The 18,499-nt window shown below is 38.5% G+C and overlaps 1 protein-coding gene across 5 annotated transcripts in view; it reads right to left on the bottom strand.

The window, feature by feature from the left end:
• ece2a (endothelin converting enzyme 2a) overlaps positions 1-18,499 on the bottom strand; it is a 71,850-nt gene that overhangs the window by 23,773 nt on the left and 29,578 nt on the right. For 4 of the 5 annotated variants that reach the window (XM_026205787.1, XM_026205788.1, XM_026205786.1 and 1 more), the window contains exon 4: positions 10,125-10,202. The exons of the other annotated variant lie outside the window; for it this stretch is intronic. In XM_026205787.1, the coding sequence (XP_026061572.1) occupies positions 10,125-10,202 (78 nt within the window). The remainder of the gene's footprint in view (positions 1-10,124; positions 10,203-18,499) is intronic. 5 annotated transcript variants of the gene reach the window in all.

Here is an 18,499-nt window from a genome sequence, read left to right as displayed (position 1 = left end):
ATGGAACATGATCTTTACTTAATATCCTAATAATTTTTGGCATAAAAGAAAAATCGATAATTTTGACCCACACAATGTTTTTCTGGCTATTGCCAAAAATATACACTAGCGACTTAAGATTTACATTCAGAACATGATTATTCCTAATGGATTAAGTCCCAAACTGCATCAGCTCCTTTAGTATGAAGGTTATTTGATGCTATATATTTATATAAATGTGCATTTATATATGCATGGAAGTTTTGCATTAAATTCTGAATTTATTCCAGATTTTTCCCTGACCAGGTATCGAAATCACAATTTTAAAAGTCAAGAAAAAATCATGCTCTACCATTCAAAGGATTGGTGTCAGCATGAGTTTTAGGTAAATATTTTAAAATGTATTTTTTTAATAATCACATTTTTATTGAATGCCAATGAATTGATCAAAAGTAGCAGTAAAGACATTTATAATAAATGTTATAAAAGATTTCCATTTCATAAACGTGCTGTTCTTTTGAACCTTCTATACATATATTTATAATAGCTATTCGTATGTTTTTTATATTTTATAATATTGCTGTTTTTATTGTATTATTATTTAAATGAATGCAGGCTTGGTCGCTCTCTAAAAACATTATTACTGAACCAAAGCTTCCGAACTCTAAATTATGAGGATATATAGAGACCGCTGGATCCTGGTAAAGAGTCAGTCCTCTTTCGAGCTGTAATTGATCTTAAACTTTCTCTGTACACACACACACACACACACACACACACACAAATCAAAGACATTCTGTATAACGCTTACTCAAACACACTACACAGAAAAATTTAAGATGATTTAGTCTAATACCAAAGCAAAGAAACAGCTGTTTGGTACAGCTCCGACATGGTAGAAACACATTTCATTTAGTAACTATTTACACAACTTGTTGACAAACAGCTTGACTATTGATTTATTGGCAAAATAAGTTACAGCAAACGATCCAACACAGATCTGCCAGAACACAAGGTGGTCTCCCTGGAAACTGTTTGTCTATAAACCTCAACACAGACGCTGCTTGATAACGACCTGTTTGCTATCACCACCACCGCAGAGAGAGAGAGAGAGAGCAAGAGAGAGAGAGAATTTGAACTCCAAGCTGTATCTGTATGGAAAACCCTTTCTGGGAACCAAGGTTCCACTTCGAAGCCATGAATAAATATAGCCCAAAACATCCAGCCAAAAACTCTGAATATGGTCTGCCTCTCTCTTTCACACACAATGCTGTCAGAAGAGTTTTTCAATGCTGTGTCATGCCAAAAATGATTTAAACAATATGACTCTGCATCTGGAGTCCGGTGATCTGCTTTAATCTGCGCTGGGAACTTCAGACATGACCGCTGGTCTGGGATCAGCGTATAGGGCCTTGTTGCTCAGATGTGTACATGAGAAACTGTGTCAGGCTGATTTCAGGTCGGTCATTAAATATCAATATCCCTGACCCATGCTAATCAAAGCTGATTTACTATAACTGGACTCCTGTTAACAGATTAGGGATCTATTTTGGGCCGTGCGACCGTGTGAATTTCCGAACATCAAGCACAATATCCCAATACACACTCTCTCTTTTTGGCTGCACGTCGCAGGAGGGCTTCTGGGTTTCCCCCTGTGTTGTCCTGTAATGGATCGTGGACGGTATTTTCCATTCCAGCAGGTCCCAGTCATGCAAACCCCCTTGCGATCGCTCTCTCTGGTTCTCTCTCTAACATGCACACATGGTGCACACACACATAAAGCTCAGTGACAGAACGTCCTTGGACGCTGACACAGGAGTCAAGTGACCCCGAGATTACCGAGTCTGGCAGACGCACACTGACGTGTGGCAGTCACTCAGGAAAATTAATGATCCTGGAATAAAGCCACGAAAGGGGAGAGAGAAAGATTAGGGAGGGTGTGGAATAACCCCTGAGCAACAATTTTGACAGCACTGACATCCATAAATGGACTCACAGATGCCTGGTATTAACACACTAACATCTCTCTGAAGTACCCATGTATGCTGTAATGCCGAGCTGTGACAAAATTAAGTTTACAGCAGCCCACTGGCAATCATTTGAAAAGCATCTTGTTTAAAGGAATCTGACAGCTTCAAAGTTCTCCACTGACAGCCAAGAGAAGTTGACAAAATGAACAGGAGGGGTTTGGGATATCCAGGTTAATATATATAAATGAATAAACTAAAAATGAATAATACACTTGAAAAAAAAAAACGTTTTCAATAAATGCAACTATTTTAATAAATAAGTTTCTATAAACATAAAAAAATAATATATAATAATAATAATAATAATAATAATAATAATAATAATAATAATAATAATAATAATATGTAATGCCCCTGCTGGTAAAAGTTTTCGTAAGTGGTAGCTGGTTAATTAATGGTTTTAGATAAAAAAATAATAATAATTTTACTTTTCCAGTAAAATAATGAAAAAAGATCATCTGAGGAGTCACAAAGGTCATATTCTTCTATGATCTAGACCTGAACACCTGGATTATCCTGATGTCAGCTATGGTACGCTGAAAGATTTACAGACAATGAAAACATCTGGACTGCAATCTAAAGCCTCTGCTACTAATAAAGTGAATCATACTTAAAAATCTACACTGTGATACTTTTAGTTTTGAAATACCTTTTTAGCAGTATCTGCTGAAAATAAGACTAGCACAGTGACCTTCTTGACCTCTGACCTCAGTTAAGACCATGCTGACACCTCCCTTGAACTTCCCTTGCCTATATGTGTTCCGAGTGCTATATGTGTCACAATCAGCCATAAGTGTCTTAGACACACTATTACTCACAGAAACCTCAGAGCCAGTTAGCCTTTGTGCCTTTGTACTGAAAACAACTTGCACAAGCATGTGCAAGCTAAAATAGATTGTGTTGACTACAGTTAGCACCTGCTGGAAGCCATATAAATGCCAAAGAAAAAAAAAGGCCACTCAACAGTATTCTGAAAAAAGAAAATAAAAAAGATTCTTAGTATGTTGCTTTAAATTTTGCTTATGTAAACACACACACACACACACATATATATTTTTTCTAAATTAACAAATTAAATTAACAGCCCTTATTACATCATGCACAATACACATTATATTTCTCTAAGGTCAGAGTTTGATTCCACAGCCTCTGCAGACGCACAGCAATGAAGACTTGTAAACAAGCATGTAAACAAGCATGAAAACTGATTTTAAATACCAATATATACACAAATAAACAGTTCAGTATAATGTTGTTGACTCTCTGAACTCCTGACAGCGTGTCCTCTTGAGAAGAGCGAAATCAAACGAGATGAGCTTGTTTCCTCTTATAGTTAAGATTTCAATCTGGGCGCTAATATGAATCAAAGCAGACTGGGAGATCTGCTCAGTAACGGCAGCTGTCAAAAATAAAACTAAAATCTGTTTGCTGTGTACACACACACAAACACACATTATGCTCAGCCGTTCCAAAACCAGGATGTTCACGGTTCATTATAATGTGTTTCTGCATATGAAACTGAAAAGAACACAAATAGACCATTTGGCGGTGTTGGACTTCTCAAACTGCAAAACTGAAAGCAAGTCAGACAATTTAATTCCCCTTCTTCTGCTGTTTTCCTAACAAAACCTGACTGAAGCTAGCAGGTGCAGTGAGAAAACACACATGTCTAATTTAGGAAACCTTCACTGTTCTCAGATTTAATTAACAGGAAATCATTTCATATAAAAATATCCTTAAAGAGTTCAATACAGAAACTCTAAAACAAACCACAAACGTTTGCGATAGACACAATCAACGTGAAACCTTACAAAAACAGTACCATAGTACAAGATAAAAAACATGGTTCACGAATTTCACTGTATCACCTCAGGTCATGTTTACCGTGATATATTTTCATGGTAATACCACAGTTTTTTTTGGCTAAGTGACTGCAACACAGCTGCAGCTGCTAGAAGTGTATGAGAGTAAACTTTGGTTGCTTTTGGCTTTGCTGAACCCCCTCAGCAGGATGAGTCATGCTCGCCCTCCAGCAGCCACTGTGATCCAGTTTCTATAGAAACCTGTTGCTATGGAAACACCTCTTGCTCAAGAGCCGTACGGGGATGCACAAACACTAGCACAGGTGACCGGGGCAAATCAGACGGGATTTAAAGAAGATAATCAAGACGGGAATCAAGCATCGCTTGAAATGTCAGAACAAACAGCAATCTTCATAACGCTTCCTCTTTTAGCGTGGAGGGCTGGATGAAGGGCATCATACCCCCAGACTTGCGATGCAAAAATCTGTTAAAAGCAATAGAATTGTTTGAAAACTTGCACAAAAGGGTGTTGAGTGTGGATTTTAGAATGTTACTCTGTGGTTGCAAAGGGGTTCTTGGTAATTGCTAGCTGCTTAGACTCAGAATATAGTAATGCTAAACTTATTAATCAACTTTAAACTAGCATGGTACTGTAATTTGTATCAGATGGTAGATGCTATGAAGTAAATCAATGTTTAAAAGTTTGGGGTCAGAAACTATTTAGCAGGAATGCATGAAATAAAAAGTTACAATAAAAACATTTATGTTGTTACACAAGATTTTTTCCCTCTCAAATAAATGCTGTATTTAACTGTATTTAACCACATTTATAAAAATAAAAAATAAAAACACTGAAAAAATATAAGACTTAAGAATAATAATCATAATCATAATCATAATATGGTTTTTTCTTCTTCTTATTATTATTATTATTAGCAAGCAAATCAGAATATTGATTAACGAAAACTCAGGTGACACTGACTGGAGTAGTGATGCTGAAAATTCATAATTTTCAATAGTAAATTCAATTTAAAATTATATTAAAAAATAAAACAGTTATATTATATTGTAAAAAATATTTCACAATATTAATGTTTTTGTTATTTCAATAAATAAAGCCTTGGTGAATACGGTGAGATTGTTTCAAAATAATAATAATAATAATAATAATAATAATAATAAAGATAGTATATACCACAGTACTGAAGTTCATTTACATGTACTTCAGGGTTCTACCATAGAACATGTCCAAAACACCATGGTAGTACCATGTCCAAAGAAACATTGTTTTGCATATGTAGTTATTATAGCAATTACAATAATTGGTTAATTAGGTACGAACCTTGAGCCCACCCCTAAACCAGTGCTTTCCTGGGTAAATGCACTGTAAGTATACTGTAAATACACAGTGTAAAATTAAGTGTAATCGTTGTTCCACCACAGTACTTTTTGTAATGGTATATCATACATTTCTTTTACATGGTACTCCAAAAGTAATAATATTTATAAGAATTTCTTTTTGAAAAATAAGTAAGTAACTATGAGTAAGTAAAATGAAAGTAACTCAGAGTCCACAGAAGTGCAGCGGTAATGTAAAAAGCACACTTATATCATCTGCCTGTAGAGAGCCAGAGATCAAATCACTGTCCTGCTATCTTCACCTCGTGCGATGAAAGTGAGGCTCAGTCAACCTTATTTGACATGAAATCTTCTGGAGAAAGCAGAGAGGTTTTGAGAGGATTCAGAAAGCATCATGTGTACAAGTGTGCGCTTGTTTGAGTGTGTGTGTGGTGTCCTTAAAAATGAAGAGTAAAGATGGCAAAAAAAAAAAAAAAATTCTAGTCAATGCTGCCAGCTCTTCAAACACTAAATATTATGTAACTAGAAAATAATACGGTTTCATCTGCCCTCCACCCCCCACCTCTGCACTGAGACGGACCTGCTGAGGCAGTTACATAAACTCAGATACCCGTCCTCATGCACCAACTGTGACTCTGTCCTGTATCGCTGGCTGTCTGTCTGTCTGTCTGTGGAGGTATTAGAGAGTGGGCAAGTGTTCCCAGAAGTAATGCAAGGTGTGAGGGGATTGAAAGTATCCTTGGATCACTTAAAGTTTATTTTTATCATGTTTTCTTCTTTATATACGTTCTCATATGTGTTATTGCTGTTGCTTTTTCACCTGCAGATAATGAAATCCCATAGACAATGTAGACAGAGAAAGAGTCAATATCTACTGACTACAGTATCACAGAGAATTGGGAACAACTGAGCAACCAAAAACAAACAAAAAAACACTATTGATAATTTATTCCAGACACGGAAGATATCAAAAATAATAAATAAACATGCGCTGTTCATTCACTCCCTCCCACCTACAACTCCTGCCAGCACAGAGACTCGAACCTGCGACCTTCTGGTAACTAGTCGACAGCTGCCCCCATGTAAAATGACTGATTTCTGAAGGATCATGTGACATTGAAGACTGGAGTAATGACACTGAAAATTCAGCTTTGCATCACATGAGCAAATACAGGTGCATCTCAATAAATTAGAATGTCTTGGAAAAAATCTTTTATTTCAGTAATTCAACTCAAATTGTGAAACTTGTGTATTAAATAAATTCAATGCACACAGACAAGTAGTTTAAGTCTTTGGTTCTTTTAATTGTGATGATTTTGGCTCACATTTAACAAAAACCCACCAATTCGCGATCTTAACCAATTAGAATACTTCATAAGACAAATAAAAACATTTTTAGTGAATTGTTGCCCTTCTGGAAAGTATGTTTATTTACTGTACATGTACTCAATACTTGGTAGGGGCTCCTTTTGCTTTAATTACTGTCTCGATTCAGCGTGGCATGGAGGTGATCAGTTTGTGGCACTGCTAAGGTTGTATGGAAGCCCAGGTTTATTTGACGGTGGCCTTCAGCTTATCTGCATTTTTTGGTCTCTTGTTTCTCACTTTCCTCTTTACAATACCCTATAGTTTCTCTATGGGTTTCAGGGCTGGTGAGTTTGCTGGCCAGTCAAGCACACCAAAAGCATGGTCATTTAACCAACTTTTGGTACTTTTGGCAGTGTGGGCAGGTGCTAAATCCTGCTGTAAAATGAAATCAGCAAATTCAAAAAGCTGGTCAGTTGAAGGAAGCATGAAGTGCTCCAAGATTTCTTGGTAAATGGATGCAGTGACTTTGGTTTTCAAAAACCACAATAGACCAACATCAGCAGATGACATTGCACCCCATATCATCACAGACTGGGGAAACTTAACACTGGACTTCAGGCAACTTGGGCTATGAGCTTCTCCACCCTTTCTCTAGACGCTAGGACCTTTGTTTCCAAATGAAATACAAAAACTTTCATCTGAAAAGAGGACTTTTGACCACTGGGAAACAGTCCAGTTCTTCTTCTTCGCCCAGGTAAGACGCCTCTGACGTTGTTTGTGTTTCAGGAGTGGCTTAACAAGAAAAATATGAAAACTGTAGCCAAATTCCTTGACACGTCTGTATGCCTTGACCGCAGCGCCTGTATGCCTTGAAAGCTGCGGTTCTCTCGGTTGGTTGTGCATGTTTTTCTTCCACACGTTTTCCTTCCACTCAACTTTCTGTTAACATGCTTGGATACAGCACTCTGTGAACAGCCAGCTTCTTTGGCAATGAATGTTCTTGGCTTACCCTCCTTGTGAAGAGTGTCAATGATTATCTTCTGACAACTGTCAGATCACCAGTCTTCCCCATCATGTTGCCTAGTGAACCAAACTGAGAGACCATTTGGAGGCTCAGGAAACCTTTTCAGGTGTTTTGAGTTGATTAGCTGATTGGCATGTCACCATATTCTAATTTGTTGAGAGTGAATTGGTGGGTTTTTGTTAAATGTGAGACAAAATCGTCACAATTAAAAGAACCAATGACTTAAACTACTTCAGTCTGAGTGGATTGAATTTAATATACAAGTTTCACAATTTGAGTTGAATTACTTAAACTTTTCCACAACATTCTAATTTATTGAGTTGCACCTGTAGTGTTTTAAAAAAACATTCAAATATAAAGCAGTTATTTTAAATTACAATAATGTAACTTTTTCGTATTTTTGATCAATAAATTCAGCCATGTTAAGCATAACAGTATTCTTTAAAAAAATAAAAATAAATCTTACTGACCCTGAAATGTAGTAGTGTATATATTAACATAAATCTTGATGTTGATGGAAATAATAATAATGATCTTAAGTATCAGCTACCCATGTACATTTGTGCGTTTCCTTATTTTTCTCTCCAAGAGATCAAGTAAAACCACCACAACACAATGTGCAGGTTGAAAATCCCAAGGGAGCGTCTTTTAAACACACAATCTTAGGCTTACTCCTGTGCTCTCTCATTGATCAGAGCACTAGTGATACTTGTCAGGCTTCCTCCCATTCACCTGCATCCCGCAGGCTACCCAGCGCAATGGGAACAGCCAAGGTGAATGAACAGAGGTCACAAATGCCTGGGTCTCAGGACGACCCCGTCTGAATGTGGAAACTTAAAGCTCCCGTCTCAGACACAGCATGGAAAGTTTTATTTTCCACTGCATCATTTGAACATCTACAGAGAAAACATACATGCTCCTTTTAGCAAGTAAATACGCACAACTCACTCAGTATGGAGTGCACCTTTCCCCTGAGAGAAAGAACGAGAGAGCCAGAAAGAGCACAAGAAAGGATGGTGACCTAAGGCCAGGCCTTTAATGAGATGGAAAACTCCAGAAAATCTGATTCTACTCTACACTCAGCAGTCTCTAAACTACATTACACTCTGTCAGCATGATTCTGATGAGGAGTTAAGCAAATGTGTGTGTGTTATGTGAGAGACAGATAAGCTATTTTTCCATAATAATATAAGTGACTGTCGCTGGATAAGGTTGCCAAGCATGTGGAACAGAGATCAGGGAGTTATCTCTGTATCTGTGTGTGTGTGTGTGTGTGTGTGTGTGTGTGTGTGTGAGTGAGTGAGTGAGAGAGAGAGAGAGAGAGAGAGAGAGAGAGAGAGAGAGAGAGAGAGAGAGAGGACAGTGCTGTAAACGTTTTTGTTTTTTTAATACTCGACTTAACAACTCTGAGTAATGGCCCCAGCAGTAGACTGGTTTGGTTTTGTAGGGAGGTTGTCAAATCAATTTTAATGTCAGACACATGTCTCAAGTATGAGGTTGTGCACCCTGACACAAACACACACACAAACACAGAGTGCCATCTGGGAAAGCTGCAGGTTCACTGTGAAAAAAGTCAACAGAAATGTTTAAAGGTGCAGTGTGCAATTTCTGCACCACTAGTGGCAAAGATCTATCTAGATCTATCGGAGTGTGTTTGTTTGCATGCGTGTATTTTTATTAAATAAAACTTAAATAAAATACAATAAAATAACTATTAAAATAATAAAAAAAACTCACTAAAAGTGAATTTTTAATTTAAACTAAACAGAAATAAAAACTAAATAATAAAAATGACTAAACATTTTGGGACTGTGAGCGTTCTTGTGGTGCCATCAGCCAATTGTAGTGATGACGTCATTTCCCAACAGCTCCAGAGCAAGTAGTCACATGACATTTATGGCTCAGCTGATAGGCGCAAAAATCCAAGTCGAGGCACTATTCTATTGAAATGAACAGGAATGCTAATAGACATTATCCAGATGAACCGTCTAGAGTATAAAGGATGAAGATAACACTTCATAACACTCTATATGATGAAGCGATATGATGAGTTAATAAACAGCTTCCTCTTTTCAACAGCCTGTCTTTCCTCGTTCCACTTTTCTGCTCTGCATACTCTGCAACTCAATATGCAAAAAGAAAAGAGAGAGACCATGCCACTATTTTGATGGCACACATCTAAATTTGAAGAGCCCTTGGAAAAACACACGCAACCTTGATGACAGAGTTTACTGCCGATGCCTTCATTCTCAGCTTCAGTTGGCAGATTTTGTAGTCCTAAAACCCTTTAGACATCTTCATGACTGAAAAGAGAAACACTGTAAACCATTTCAACTATGATAGAGGGAGAGACTTTGTTTGTGTGTTTGTGTATGAAACTCACAGCCAAGCTCTACTGCAGTGCTGCTGCTGACGCAATATCAAGAAAGTTCATCTATGCGCTAATATTCATCTTTGACTCACAAGTTTTACTATAAAAACTAATGACCGCATCAGAAAAGCTCAATGACTGCACTGAACACACACACACACACACACACACACACACTCACATCTCTAACCCTCACTGTAATCCTATACCGCTGTCATAAATGAGTATTTGTCTAATAATTTGATGCAAACCTGCTTTGTTTTCTTCATATGGACATAAGCTGATATGTTCTGATTGGCTGGAGAGGCTTGACACCACCAAAGGGACAACTGTAATCACAACAAAGACATCATACTTGAAACCAATTCTATTTGACAGATTACTACACATGTAGACCTGATATTGCCCAGCAAGATTACTGATGCCACACAGACATGAACTACTGTATTATTATGTTTTTCTTTGGACAAATTAGGTACCATGGTATTTTGATATGTCTCATCAAACTGAAATTGTGAAAGTTGAGTGGAAGGAAAAGGTATGAAAGAAAAAGATGCACAATCAACCAATAGAACCGCAGCCTTATGAGGATTGTTAAGCAAAATCAATTCAAGAATTTGAGTGAACTTCACAAGGAATGGATTGGGGTCAAGGCAGAAAGAGCCACCACACACAGACCTGTCAAGGAATTTGTTGAACCACAGACAAAGTCAGAGACATCTTACCTGGGCTAAGAAGAAGAAGAACTGGACTGTTTCCCAGTGGTCTAAAGTCCTCTTTTCAGACAAGAGCAAGTTTTGTATTTCATTTGGAAACCAAGGTCCTAGAGTCTAGAGAAAGGGTGGAGAAGCTCATAGCCCAAGTTGCCTGAAGTCCAGTGTTAAGTTTCCCCAGTCTGTGATGATTTGGTGTGCAATGTCATCTGCTGGTGTTGGTTCATTGTGTTTTTTGAAAACCAAAGTTACTGCACCTGTTTACCAACAAATCTTGGAGCACTTAATGCTTTCTTCTGCTGACCAGCTTTTTGAAGATGCTGATTTCATTTTCCAGCAGGATTTGGCACCTGCCCACACTGCCAAAAGCACCAAAAGTTGGTTAAATGATCATAGTGTTGGTGTGCTTGACTGGCCAGCAAACTCACTAGACCTGAACCCCATAGAGAATCTATAGAGTATTGTCAAGAGAAAAATGTGAAACAAGAGATCAAAATGCAAATGAGCTGAAGGCCACTGTCAAAGAAACCTGGGCTTCCATTCAACCTCAGCAGAACCTCAAACTGATCACCTCCATGCCACGCTGAATTGAGGCAGTAATTAAAGCAAAAGGAGCCCCTACCATGTATTGAGTGCATGTACAGTAAATAAACATACTTCCCAGAAGGCCAACAAATCACAAAAAATGTTTTTTTAATTGGTCTTATGAAGTATTCTTATTTGTTGAGATAGTGAAAATCATCACAATTAAAAGAACCAAATACTTAAACTACTTCAGTCTGTGTGGACTGAATTTAATACACAAGTTTCACAATTTGAGTTGAATTACTGAAATAAATGAACTTTTCCACAACATTTTAATTTATTGAGATGCACCTGTATATATATTAGTGGTTCAACGGATCACAAATCTCACGGTTCGGATCACATTATGGTTTTTGACCCACGGATCGGATAATTTTTCTGATTAGCAAGAAATGTTTGTTTTTTTTACTTGATTTCCATTTTGTATTTAAAGTGAAGTACTTTGATACAACAGCAAATACTAGATTAACTAAGAAAGTTTAAACATGATTAAAGGGAACAGCCAGCAAAAATAAGAACAAATTAACAAATTACAAGCACAGATAAATACAACAGAATATGTAACAAATAAGGTTGGTAATATTCAAATACAGAAATGTAATAATTAGATAAAATAACACTGTAAAGTGTTCACTGTATAAATTAAATATAGATTTTTTTCACAGCTGTTTTGTTGTTTGAGGATCATCAATGACAGCAGCAGTATTTATAGGCCTCTGTCCCTGATGCATGAATCTGATATAATAACATCAAATCAGATTTCTTTCTCAGCTGTTTACATTCACTTGAGACATAACTGACTGAGTTTACCTGAACTATTGTGGAGATGGGCATTTTGTGCCCAGGATTCAGAGGATTCAGAAGATTCAGAAGAGGATTCAGTTCGGTGTGCGCGCCTCATGCATAACGAATCAGTTCCCTTTCTCATTTTCTCTCTGGCATTGTTTGAAATCCACTTGCTTGTGTAAATAAGAACAAATTATAAACTTATACTCTATTATGGTTACTATGGTTTTGCAATTAATCCGCAGATCACGTGTGCGCCGAACCGTGGGGCTTGGTCCCTACGAATCACGGATCAACTACGATCCGTTTAACCACTAATATAAATTACTCATTTGATTCAAAGCAGAATCTTCAGCATCCTCACTCCAGTCTTCAGTGTCACATGATCCTTCAGAAATCATTATAATATTCTGATTTGGTCAAGAAACGTTTCTGATTATTATCAATGCTGATAACAGTTGTACTGGTTATTATACTTGTGAAGACAGGAATACATTTTTTTTGATGAACATAGTTGAAAACAGGCTTCATTTTATATATACTATATATACATTTCTGACCCAAACTTTTCAAAACAGTAGTGTTAGTGTATATATGGTAATACCATGGTACGTTTTGTATGAGGGAAGAAGACAACTGGATTCCAGTAGCAATAAATGAAGAACAATAAAGAGTAAAAAGTAAAAAATAATGGCTCTACGGTTGGAATTGCACTGAAAGGGCCATAAGAGAGCAAGAGAGATGCTGCTAAAGTCCATTAGTACAGAAAGCGAGGCAGTGCCTCCCTAAAAACTGGACAGAACCTGCTCTGACTGTACACACTGTGCCCAGAGAAACTGTCGTCTTCTCTCATCTTCTCTCATCTTCTCTCGTCCTGTCTATCTGTCTCTCGTTGGTTCTAATTAATGGTGGCCCCCTCCCAGTAGGCATCCAGTGTTTCCATAGCAACGCTGCTCTGCAGTCCATTCTAGCCTCTCGTCTCCGTGGTAACAAAGTCAGGATGCAAGAGGTTCTGTCTCTGTGATTTGGGCTGCAATGTGTGGGAGAGGATTGCACACACACACACACAAACAAACATCCATGAGCACTCTATATGAGCTAAAACACTCCACATGACCTCTACTGACATATCTGACAAGACAAAACAGCCACAGACGCAAACCCAAAAATCTCACATTCTGAAACATATAGAGATACTAATAGACTTTTAATTTCTTAAAAATGTATTAGTTAATTTATTAGCACAAAATCCATACTTTATTATGCAACTATTCAACAGATACCCTTTCTAATCCATGTACTATGATATTACAGTGTAAAAAAAAAATATATATACATGTCATTAATAACTCACCCACATGATGTTCCATAACCGTAAGACCATAAGATATTTTAGATTTAAATTAGATTGAAAGGTACGGTATACTGTCCAAGTCCGGAAAGGTAAGAAAAACATCATCAAAGTAGTCCATGTGACATCAGATGGTCAGTTAGAATTTGCTGAAGCACCGAAAATACATTTTGGTCCAAAAATAACAAAAAGTACATCTTTATTCAGCATTGCCTTCTCTTCCGGGTCTGATGTGAGTGCAGCAAAATGTATTTTTGATGCTTCAACAAATTCTAACTGACCCGGCCTCTGATATCACATGGACTACTTTGATGATGTTTTTCTTACGTTTCTGGACATGGAAAGTATACCGTACACACAGTTTCAATGGAGGGACTGAGAGCTCTCGGACTAAATCTAAAATATCTGAAGATGAACGGAGGTCTTACAGGTTTGGAACTACATGAGGGTGAGTCATTAATGACATAATTCATAATTAATTTTTGGGTGAACTAACGCTTTAACTGGTTGGTTATTAGCATGTATATTATTAACATATTGACTGTTTTAATAGTACTCATAAAGCACATATTCGGTAACACTTTAGTATAGGGTCCAATTCACACTTAAAACTGGTTGCTTATTAGCATGTGTATTATTAACATATTGGCTGTTTATTAGTGCTTATAAAGTACATATAATGCATAACATCCATAATCCTACCCAATACCTTAAACTTAACAACTACCTTATAAACTATTAATAAGCAGCAAATAAGTAGTTAATTGAGGCAAAAGCCATAGTTAATGGTTAGTTAATAAAGAGAATTGGTCCACATATTCTGCATGACCATATTCTACATGCCTAATCTTACTCAATACCTAACTTAACTACCTTACTAACTATTAATAAGCAGCAAATTAGAAGTTTGAGGCAAAATTCATAGTAAATGACTTATTAATAGCAAGAATTGGCCAATGACAATGACAAATTGTGACAATTTTCAAATTTGTAAATAATACAAAGATCATGGGAGTATGTTTTACAAGAAAACACAATTTCAGCTTTTCAACTTAAAAATTTCACATTTAATTCAATTCGTTACTTGCTGTTTCTTTGCAGTAATTGAAATTTACTAGGAGTTTCTAAGCAAAATTTGCTTCTCACCAATTTTCAATGTGCCATAAAAATAGAATATGTAAAAATAGTGGTAATGCCATTATGTTCTTCAAATCATCATATTATACCATTTAAAAGCCATGCTGTATGAATAGGGCATTCATAAACTCTATATATTCAGTTCATATTGTCAATAAAAATGTGGTTCAAAAGGTTAAAAACTTAAATCTAATCTTACCCCACCTCAGTAAATATTAAATCATAATAATGAACATCAAAGATAATTCTTGTTATATACTCATATTCAAGTACAAGAAACATTTGATTATTGATGCAGTGTAAACCCAGTGTAGTTATTTCTTATCAAATACAAAGGAAAAGTAACAATGTGCAGAAAAAAATGAGCTGGCACACCAAGTAATTCTTCTTAACCAGGTGTTGAAGGGATGACAGGAGGAAAAATAAGAGTAAAGAAATGAGGGACTTTGTCCTTTCATGAGTGGAGATAAATCCTGAATGAAGAATTAAAGTAGTAATGCCCTGAAAAAAAAGCTAAGTAGGAAAAGAAAAAGGAGAGACAGAGAAGATGGAGAGAGGCGGAGAGAGGCAGAGAGAAGACGAGAGGAAATCAGAGCGAGGAGATAAATGAGAATGTGTGTGCGTTATCTAAAACATAATGAGCACTTGAGTCATTCTTACAGGCTATTCACCAATCAAAACACAAGGACCTGGCAATGACCATCAAACTAGCCCCGGAAATAGAGAAAATGTGTGTGAGGGTGAGCGTGTGTGTGTTAAACTGTTTTCAATGTGCATGATGTTTCGCACATACTTCACTTTTAGGAAGGTGTAAAGAGAAGATGTGCTAAACAAAACCCAGAAGGAAAATTATTTGTGTTGCTCAGCTCATGAAAACCTAATGGATTTCTCAGATATATTTAACTTTAAACTATTTTTTATATATTTAAGGAGCTCCTTTTAAATGACAAATGAAATGTGAAACAGAAAATTCCTGTTTTGGCCTAAAACTTTCAGTTGCTAAAATTTCTGTAGATTTATGAGACACAAACACATTAGCAAATTTCTCCATTTCACTTTGCCTGGTTGTGTTTGGCCTTGAAGTTCTCAACCAAACGCATTGTCTAAAATGAGTCTCGTGCTCATTTTAGGACTGAATTGAAATGTTACTGAACTGCTGAAGGAAAGATGCTTTGGTCAAATTCACCTTCTATGAGCTCAGAACTCAAAGCGGACTTTGTTCTCAGGCCTGGATTCTTCTTTAAATGCGTACACTATTAAATTTGTCCTAGAGTCTGAAAAATGCCTGTGATCTTGCCAGCTCAATCTTCTAACAAATGGAGATTTGTTATTCATGAAGAAGAGAGGATTTTAGCTCTTGGTGCTAATACAGTGATCAGCTGACATTGAAATAAAGCCACACTAACTTCTGACTCAAATGTCTGTTTTTCTTTAGATGTTCCATATCAACAACAGAGTTCGGTCACTCTACATTGGTATGGGAAGTACCCTTTCTTCCAAATACAACTTAAGCCTTATTGAATCATGCCAGTGAAACTGGCCAATGGCATTCAAGCAGGCAAAATATGAGGGAGTACAATGATGTACAGCACTTGTACATCATCCATTCAGAATCTTTCTCTCCAGCCAACCTTCCACTAAAAGCAAGAAGCCTATCATTCAAGAGTACTCACCGAGATCTACACGCTGCAGCAGACACGCCTTCTTTTCCCTTGCTGTGTTCCTGCATGGAGCCAATCGAACACTCCGATGGCCATGAATCATGCATCTTCTGCCTGGGTCGTGCTCACAGAGGTGGCGCTTGGGGGACTGGACTGCCCCCACTGTGGAGATATGAGCCTTTGGACTCTCAGGCTCCGTGTTGCCATCGTCCAAGGCGATGTTCCTGTGGCTCAGTGGTAGAACATTGCGTTAGCAGCACAAAAGATTGTGGGTTCGATTCCCAGGGAACAAACATCAAGTCTCTTTGGATAAAAGCGTCTGCTAAATGTATAAATGTGAAATGTGAACTCGCCTAAATAGCTCTTCCGCGCTCTTCCTCTGCAACCTCTTTTGAGCCAAGGAGTAAAGTGCCGTTATCTGATGTGGATCTGTTGGGTTCAGTTGACGAGCTCGTGCCGGCTCAGTGCCCAAGTGCTCGTCTCCTCCCTGTTGCAAGTTCTCTTCCAGTGCACCTCATGATAGCTGATATCCATCCCTCCCTCAGCATGTGAAATATGATGTCTTTCAATGGCATGGAGGACACTGAGGATGAAGAAGATGCCATTTCGGTGGCAGCATCTGTCTGGGAGGAGTGGTCAAACAGCTCGCAGGATTACACTGCGCCCCACGGCATCAACACGAGGAACCTCCATCATAGTTATGGTCAAGCTCCTAAATGTCCTGCAGGTGATAAGCTCGGTTTGGAGTGGGCACCTCTTGCCGAGCCAGCCAGAAGCTGTCTGGATGAGTGGTACCTCCAGTCGGACCACTGCCGAAATGTTACAGCTAGCGTGATCAGCTGCAATAAGGGAAATCTTGTAGTGCTGGATCATCACCTGTGGCTTATCCTGACTGAGTTGAAAGACTCAGAGAAGATGGCCCTTCTGGACACCTTCTTTGAACTGGCAGTGGAGATGTTCACGGGCCCCTCCAGTGCGTTCCCACTCTTCCTCAGCACAGCGCATGGGAAGACCACACAGCCCTTATGCTGCTGTTCTGCGTGAACATGAGCCAGCAGTGAAGCCAAAGACAGCCTTGGCCGAATCGCCTTTAGGGCTTGAAGGGCCAGAGACCCATCCATGACAGAGACGGCAGGCAACCGGCACCGGAAACAAAGCCGCTGTTCCTGACATTGTCTCTCGGAGGAGGAAAGCCAGTGAAAAAGTCTGCTCGCTCCGCTGTGTGTGTTCACCATGCCCTATGCCTGTTGCGCGTGGCAAGAACAATTGTCATGTTTGCGTTTAGACTATTCCACAATGCAGTGCAATAAAGTAAAAAAATATACAGATCTCAATAATCAGGGCAATTTTCCTCCTCTCACTCCCCTCTCCCCCATCACTCACTCTCACACTTGTGTGGTATTAAACTCCCTGCCCCCAAACGGCGAGTTATCCCTCATTATATGCAGTCCGCCCCGCCCACTGTCACAGTTCACATAAGCGTGGCAGGCACTGCCAAGGGTATCAGAGTGGGTTATGAAATCAAAGAACGGCTACACGCTTCAGTTCTTCCACAGGCCACCCAGCTTCAACAGTGTGTTAATATCCTCTGTACGAGAGCAGAATGCCTCAGTTTTCCAAGAGGAAATACACAATCTTTTCGCAAAACGCTCTGTAGAGACAGTGCCCCTTATAGATCACAAAAGCACCTTCTACAGTCTTTATTTTCTGGTGCCTAAGAAAGACGGTGGACTCCACCCAATCTTGGATTTGAGACCCCTGAATCGCAAACTTTCGAAACGCTCTTTAAAAATGATTATGCTAAGGCAAATCCTCTCACACATCAGCTCAGACTTCTCACTCATGTTCAGAGCCTAGGGCTGGCTGTGAATATGCAAAACAGCATGCTGGTACCGTGCCAGAACATCTCCTTCTTAGGAGTGGAGCTGAATTAAATAAATATGCGAGCATGTCTGTCGGAGGAGCGCACACAAAAACTGACCAGATCTCTCAGTCTTCAAGTTAGGCTTTCAGAGGATGTGCAAATTAGGACTCCTACATATGCGACTGCTTTAGCTTTGAAAAGTCGCAAGTCACAGAGCACAGGGGACGCGGACACCTTGCAAATACAAATAACATGTGACTGCTTGAAAGCAATGACCCCTTGGAGCGATATGACTCTGTATCTTCAGGATGTTCTTATTGGTCAAGTGATCAGGAGAAAGACTTACGACAGATGCATCAAGCACGGGCTGGGGAGCTGTATGCAATGTCAGATGGAGAAGTTGTGGCACATACACTGTCTGAAGCTCCATGCTGTACACCAAGCCCTCGAGTGCTTTCTCCTGGACATTCTCCACTGTTACATTCTCATCAGGATGGACAGCATGACTGTGGTAGAGTTTATAAATCAC

Source organism: Carassius auratus, chromosome 27, assembly GCF_003368295.1.
Source record: "Carassius auratus strain Wakin chromosome 27, ASM336829v1, whole genome shotgun sequence".
NCBI classification, from domain to species: Eukaryota; Metazoa; Chordata; class Actinopteri; order Cypriniformes; family Cyprinidae; genus Carassius; species Carassius auratus.
This window is presented reverse-complemented; position numbering and strand designations above follow the sequence as displayed.